Genomic DNA, 7,700 nt, shown 5'->3' on the forward strand with positions numbered 1-7,700 from the left:
TTAGTTATACTAAATTATACTGGTTATACTATGTTATACTGAGTTATATTGAATATTATGAGTGTTACTAAATATTACGGAGTACTACTGAGTGGTACTACTAAGTGCAGTTATACCAAGTGCTACTGAGTTATACTGTGTAAAACTGATTACTACTCGAGTTAGTTATACTGAGTTCTACTAGTTATATTGATTTCTATTAGTTATACTGAGTTCTACTAAGTAATATTGAGTTAGTTATACCGAGAGTAATACCAAATTATACTGAATCCAGATCTGAAGATGAAAATAAATAACAAACACGAAGGAACAAGAACAATAAGAACCCTAAATCATAAGAACCCAGAAATATATTTAACAATCCTAAATCGAAAACATCAGAACAATAAAAACCCGAAAACCAAGTAGATCTTAAGAGATTCCGATCTCTTTTTCCGCTTTTGTCGCCTTCTTCATCGTTACATCAGGCTGTATGCGTCACCTTGAATCTGATTCTTTTTCTGATTTTCAGATCTAATCTCAGATTCAACCGCTGCATCTGTCATCTTTGATTATGTAATTTTCAGATCTAAAATGAAGAAAGAACGAAAAAGATTTTCACTATTGGATTTGATGTAGAAGAAGAATGAAGAAGAAACAAGGAAAATAAAAGTTGCAGAGAGGAAGAGAGAAACGTCGAGAAGAGGAAGAGAAAGAAAAGAAAAGAAAAATGAAAGAATAAGTAAAAAAGAATCTGATCCATAATATTTTAGGTTAGTAACCAAGGACAAAAAGGTAATCAACCAGTTTTTCGAATTAAAAATAATTCAAAAAGAAATTATTTTTTAGGAAGGTTCTTGAGAGATTGGACTTTAAGAATTGAGGGTAATAGAGGAGATGTTTTATGTGAAAGTGCTTCATACGTGGAAGTCAATAAATCCCGACAATGGTGTTTCTCTTGAGTTGGTCTTAACAGACGAAAATGTAATATTCACTACCTATCTTCTATTTTAATTACACTTTATATATGAACTTCAGCTTCTTTTTTTTTAAATGGTTTAGGGTGTCAAAATCCAGGCCAGTTGCAAACAATCATTATTTCAGCTATTCCAGAGACATTGTCGTGTTGGAGAGTGGAAAGTTATTACTATCTTTTCTTTAAGTCCAGTATGTGGTCTTTACAGACACAGCTACCATATTTACAAGATGGAATTCATGAGTCAGACTTCAATAACTGATTCTAATCTCCACTGTGACAACATGTTTCTCGAGCTAAAGGATTTTGATAACATTAAAAATGGTTCACATGACACAAGTTTTCTTATTGGTAACTTCTAATTTTTATGCGATGTATTAGTTTATTACCTATAGTCCGACCTTCATATAACTAACTTTTGGTGTTACAGATGTGATTGGTGAAGTCTTAGACTTTGGTGGTCTTGATATTGTTCAATGTGCAAAAAAGAAGTGTCCAAAATGGACTTTACTCTAAGAGACATCAAGTAAGTATTTTTTAAACATAACTTAAAGTAAGTTTTTAATTCTAATTTGCATTATTTATTTACTATCTAAGCGACAACCGCCTTCAATGCTGCATTGCTGGGAAAATAGCTGAAATAATGACCCAAGGAAACAAACAACCAAACAATGGAGATATTTGTTTAATCAGATATGCTAAACTCGGAAACTACAAGGGTATTGTACATTGTATATGTAAATATTTGTTTAATGGTTATATTTTAAGTTAGATTTTTACATCTGTTTGATTTCTGTATCAGGAGAGTTGCAAGTCTCCAATGCTTTTGATTCTTCTTTGGTGTTACTAAACTCAGATATCAAGGAGGCGCAAGCACTTAAAAATATGCAAGTGCATCTTATTATAATATTATATTAGTTCTAATGGATTACAATATGCTAATTATGTTGTTTTTGTATTTAGGTTTCATGTTGATGGTAACTCTCTTGATATGTATCAGGCTAAACATGACAAGGTTCTGATCCAGGAAAAGCGCCAAAAATGGTCGCAATTTCCATTCAAAACCATACAAGAAATGAAACGCACCGATAAGGTTCTGATCTATTGTTTTAAAAAATCTCATTATTTCTATTTTCTCACAGTTTTATATGGATCTGTTGTTTGGTAGGATGGAAAACTGAGAGTAGTTTGTACTGTTTATGCTATTGATACCGTTCATGGATGGTATTATATTGCTTGTGCTGTCTGCAGCAATAAGGTTTTCAAACAGGCAATTATCTTTGATGAAGTAGATGTGCAAGGCTGGTGGTGTGAATTTTGCCAGAGTAATGTTACCAAGGTTTCACCCATGTTATTTGCTGATCATAATTTTTTTTTTTAAAATATACTTATTTTATTAGGGGGTCTGATTCATTACCATTTTTGTAAAAAAATGATTTTTCAGGTACAAGTTGGATTTGCTTGTGCAGGATCAGACTGGGGGGACTAAAATCACACTTCTAAGCTCAGTCGCAAAATCTATTGTGAAAACTTCTGCAGCCAAAGTTGTGAATGTTTTATTGGATGAGGTGATATGTTACTTATTTTTTTACAAATTTACAATATTAATATATGTTTACTAGCGGGTATATACTTAGTGTAACTACTTTTAACAGGTTCAAGATCAAGAAATGTTTCCACCTGAAATTGTGGAGATCATTGGCACAACTTATGGATTTGGGATCTCGGTTGATGGAGTGGAAAAATTCAGTGCCATGAAAGTTTAGAATCTTAATGATATTATGTGGAAGAGAATTAAGTCACTACACCAGATGTCAGCTTCTTCTAGGAAAAAGCAATGCACAGATGGGATGAAGATTGCTGAAGCCAAAGAGAATATCAGTGGTTGATTTGTATGGGAATATTGGATGCTTTTTTTACGGTTTTGGTTTTTGCGTTTTAGCTTATCTTATGTTTTTTTGTTTCTTTAATGTTTTTTATTCTGTTAGTTATTTGTACCTTTGGTATTCTTTCTGGTGTCTATAAGAATAAAATAAAATGTCGTTTACTTATATATCAAGATTAAAAAAACATAACACATCAATTGTGATAAACTAACCAGTTAATAGCAATCATCAAACATCATACAGTCTCCATTTTCCTAACTATCCAGAACCAGTTCCATTCCTAATCCATTTCTAATATTATAGATTGGATAGTCTTTACTTACCTTAGTTTTGTTATGATCATGTCACGATGCAGAATCTGTTATTCCTCTTTTATATTACTTGAATGTTTGCGGTAAATCCTAACGGTAAAAGAAAACAGAATTAGAATCATGTTATTGTTATCAAATATACAATATGACCTGTCTAAAGATAACATGGAATATGCTTGGATATTAAAAATACTCACTGTTAAAGATATGTGAATTTTTTTTGCAAAAGATCATTACATAACAATATGGAATACAACCGATCATGTAACTTCCTTATCTTTAACATAACAATAGGATAAAATCAAAACAGCACACTACGAATTTGTTAACTAAAAAATCTATTATAACCTACGCAAATATCAGATTAATTGATTTAATTGAATTTCGAGATATGTGATTTTACTTAACTAACGGAATATATTCTCTAGAATTTTGGAATAGGATTTCCTAAACCACGACCTTGGAGTTTGTCTTATATATATGTTGTGTTTTAGCCTCAAAGCAACAACAACACAATTTTTAGCATTCCACGATTCTCACAACATGTCCTCCAAGCAAAAGATGGTTTACCTTGATGAGATTCGGCCATGGAAGACAGCTTGGTTGATTGAAGCCAAAGTGCTCCACACCTGGAAACCATCCAATGCCAGCTTTGGTGAGACTTTGGAAATCGTCTTATAAGACAAAAAGGTAATAAAAAAATTTACATGCTGTCACATTTGTTTTGTACTAAATGCAAACGACTCATAAAATGTTTTTAACATCGCAGGGCTGCAAGATCCATGCTGCATGTAAGAAAAACTATCTGAAAACCTTGGGAGAAGAATGCAAAGTTGGTGAATGGAAGAAATTGTATAACTTTCAAGTGAGTGCAGCCGGCAAACATTACAGACCAACGCAGCACATGTACAAGATCACTTTCATCAACCAGACGGTTATTAAACCCTCTGATTTCCAAAACGATGACATGTTTCTTTCATTAGCAGAATTTGATTCTGTTATGAGTGGAAAATTGGATAACGATATCTTAATTGGTAATTAACCTACCTTTTATATATTTAGCTTTTTCTTATTGATCGTAATTTAAAGTATCTGTTTCTTTTTTTTAACTAAACATTGTTGGACAAGCTATTGAAATCTCCGAGATTCAAACAATCAAATGTGTTGGAAAGGATAAAAAAAAAAGATTGAATTCCAACTGAGAGACATCAGGTGATCAATTCCATATCTGTTTTTTCCGTTAAACTCCCCTTTAATTGTTTCAAGAATTAAATTTTCAGAATATTTGACCTTTTATTGTAGTGATCAACGCATACCATGTTGTTTGTGGGGTAACTTTGCTGAAGATTGGAATCTCATAGAGAAGAAGCTCAATTTGGAGTTGTTTTATGTTTGATCCGCTTTGCGAAGATTGGGGCGTTTAGAGGTAAATTTATAGTATATTAAGAGGGTTTATTACTAATTTATTCAGATAAATCTTAGGTAATCTCCAAGTCTCAAACTCATTTGATTCTTCGCAATTGGTGTTCAATCCTAACATAAAGGAAGCAAATGATTTAAGAGAAGCGTAAGATTTTAATAACCTTTTTAAAGTTATATAGAATACGATATATTTATGTACTAATTTAATTGAGTGACTAATTTTAATTTTTGATACATTGTAGTTTTAAATTTAATGACGATTCTATGAGCATTGTTGAGACAAGTGAAGACGGGAAACATATTGTTACTCAAGCCAACAGTGGGACTGGACAGAAACTATCCAATTGGAAAGAATTTGAAGATAAAAAATTATCTGAGCTATTGGGTTGCACACAGGTTTTTCATTGTCTTTTCTACGCTTATTTTGCATTCATTTGGGTAATACTGATGATTATTAATTACAGGTTGAGAAGTGCAAGGTTGTTGCTACAATCTATGCTATAGATACTGATTATGCATGGTATTATTTTGGACGTGATCTGTGTCAACACAGGACTTTATAAGTCCTCCAGGAAGATATAAACCCTGACACCATATCCAAGCCCTTATTTTGGTGTGAAAAATGCAAACAGAATGTGACACCAAAGTAATATTTCCTACTTATATGTTATATGTAGGTATACCAGTACGATCTTATTGTGTGATGTTACTATAGGTTTAAGCTTCATTTGATGGCTAAGGATGATACAGCTGAAGCAAAATTTGTACTTCTTGATTGGATTGCATGGCCAGTTATAGGAGTAAAAGCCGAAAAAAATCTGAATGGTTCTTTGGATGAGGTAATTTCTAGCGTATATCATTTAATTGGTGTACATGAATTGTCATCTTTTTCTCTAAATATTTATTTTTATGTTTGTTTGTTTCCTATAGGTTGAAGATCCTGAGTTATTGCCTGAGTGTATTACGGATCTCGTGGGAAAGACTTATAAGTTTGATGTTACAATTGAAAAAGGTGCTGAGATTTTTAAGGTGCTTAAAGTCTGGTCAGTTTACAACACACTCATGGTTGATTCCCAGTCTGAAACCGCCTTGGAAAGGGAAACAATAGCTATCTCAGGCTCAGAGGTATTGTTCTGTAAATGAATTTTTAATACTTAGTAAAACTTTTAAGTTTATATTGGCATATTTGTGAAATATTATTTCCATGCTTTTACTAAATATTTGTCTACTTTCTAGGTGTCTCTATTAACTTACAGTGATGAAAGCTCTAGCAAGATGACAACTCCTTCAAAGCGAACAGTTGATGACATTGTTGACATTCCATACAACACCTCGACATCAAAGATATGCCATGTCAAAAGTATCAAGGTTGAGAAGATGACCAGTGAGGAGCTAAGCCTAAAGAAGAACTAAACTCTGCGCTTTTTAGTTCAACATTTATATTATTAGTGTTTTTATTTATTTATTTAATAAGTGTTTACAAACACATGTGTTTTATGCTTTTGTTAGCCATGTTTGGGATTTTTAAACAATATTTATATCGTGAGATTTTCTAATAAAAACTTCACTTTGTTCCATAGCACTGTTGCTAGCATATAGTATATATTTGTTTATGATTCGATGACCAAGTTTCAAATTTGGATTTTTAAATAACAGAGAAATTTTGACATGTTAGTATCTAAGAGAAAGCTTGGAAAGAGATAGCTCAGAGATGATTTTTTTGTATCATCACCATGAATTTAAGTTATACCATTATAACTGTACTGCCAGTGCATTAAAAACAAAGAACTAACAAAATATGTTGGAAATAACTTTTAGCTTGTTAAAACAGAACATTTTGATTGATAGTTAAGCTTTTTGTGGAACTATTTTTTTCATATAACGAATTTTATATCATTAAATACGCGGGATTATTTTAAACTATAAGTAATCTTTTTAAAATCTATACTTAAAAGGTATTTAATATAAAGAAAATAATGGTTTTGCTACAATTCGATAGAGTCAGATTAATAACCAACGAATCATCCTAAGACAGACGACACAGGGATGTTCTCCCATGGTCATTCATCTCAGAAAAGGAAACGTAAACCAGCTAATGATGAGAACGATAATTCTCAGGCCAGGAGTCAAAAAACAAATAGCAGCTTAGGAGTGGTGTTTGAAGATGTCACAAACATACCTCGCATACAGGGTAATTGTACTCTCTTACTCGGTCACTATATTAGACAGTATTCTACATTTTACTGTCCCTGCAATTATAGTATAGATTAGTGCATTGCTTTGAAGATTTATAGTGTCACTTTCATTTAATGCAGACAATGAACTCAGACTTTAAATTTCTCCAACAAAGAAGAACAGACTACATAGAGATGTTGGTTGTGAGTAAACAGAAAAACGTATATTACTATATAATTGGTTTAAAAAAAACAAATCAATACATAAGTTTGTTTACAGCAACAAGCCTCAGGATGCTTAAGAATAGAATTAGGCAAACACCAAGAAACCTAACAAGCAGCATTATTCAAGACGGCATTGAGTCACAAATCAACATAAAAAATCCGACTCAGTCAGCAACATGGGGTTGTAATGATAAAACTACTTCAGAAGGTTAAGTGACATGTAGTTTCAGTGTTATCTAATTGGTAAATTGATTATACTGAAACATTATATTTAATCTTTACAGATCAAAAACGGATTCTAACCTCAAATTCAGAGGTCGCGACACCACTCAAGCGACCTTTAGGCTATCAGAGGAAGATATCTCACATTCAGGATAATAATATGGCTCCTATCTCAATTTAAAATACACCACCAAGCAATCAGTCTATACCTTTGTAATCAATTTTTGGCAGAGTATTAAAGGATATCACTAACACACCTCAAAGTGTTGGATTTGGCTCACAAGTGGTTCAAAACCGCACCATACCCTCTCCCATGTATGGCACACATTCTCCATATGTAGCGTCAACAAGCATGGCTTCCTGTAACAGTAAGAGCATTCTATTTTTTGTCAACTGTTATTTTTATATGGGAGATATACCTTGCTTATTCATTAAAACTTATGTAATTTTTTCACAGATAAACGCAGAGGAGAATTCCATAGTTCACCTCTGGAGAGAAATAGAT

At 32.4% G+C, this 7,700-nt stretch overlaps 1 protein-coding gene and 1 long non-coding RNA gene across 3 annotated transcripts; one reads left to right on the forward strand and one right to left on the reverse strand.

Annotated features, from left to right (window-relative positions):
• The first annotated feature begins 1,598 nt into the window (after positions 1 to 1,598).
• On the forward strand, positions 1,599 to 2,721 carry LOC106383260. Its single transcript, XM_048749740.1, has 6 exons — positions 1,599 to 1,674; positions 1,758 to 1,846; positions 1,956 to 2,048; positions 2,124 to 2,305; positions 2,400 to 2,523; positions 2,611 to 2,721. Exons 1-6 carry the CDS (start codon positions 1,599 to 1,601, stop codon positions 2,719 to 2,721), a joined length of 675 nt encoding a protein of 224 aa, XP_048605697.1.
• A 631-nt stretch (positions 2,722 to 3,352) lies between these two features.
• LOC106430348 lies at positions 3,353 to 7,237 on the reverse strand. 2 transcript variants are annotated; one of them, XR_007320922.1, is made up of 4 exons: positions 6,754 to 7,237; positions 5,829 to 5,983; positions 3,723 to 3,781; positions 3,353 to 3,429 (listed from the first exon to the last, which is right to left on the reverse strand). It is a non-coding gene; the product is annotated as an uncharacterized LOC106430348 (long non-coding RNA). The 2 variants fall into 2 exon arrangements; XR_007320921.1 differs by lacking the exon at positions 6,754 to 7,237 and having other exon boundaries at positions 5,829 to 6,224.
• Positions 7,238 to 7,700: the final 463 nt, after the last annotated feature.

This window comes from Brassica napus, chromosome C3, assembly GCF_020379485.1.
Source record: "Brassica napus cultivar Da-Ae chromosome C3, Da-Ae, whole genome shotgun sequence".
NCBI classification, from domain to species: Eukaryota; Viridiplantae; Streptophyta; class Magnoliopsida; order Brassicales; family Brassicaceae; genus Brassica; species Brassica napus.

Coding starts and splice junctions, on each gene's coding strand:
- LOC106383260 (XM_048749740.1), top strand. CDS start 1,599: ATGACCCAAGGAAACAAACAACCAAACAATGGAGATATTTGTTTAATC. Junction 2,049..2,123: donor AAATGAAACGCACCGATAAG/GTTCTGATCTAT, acceptor GTTGTTTGGTAG/GATGGAAAACTGAGAGTAGT. Junction 2,524..2,610: donor TGAATGTTTTATTGGATGAG/GTGATATGTTAC, acceptor TACTTTTAACAG/GTTCAAGATCAAGAAATGTT.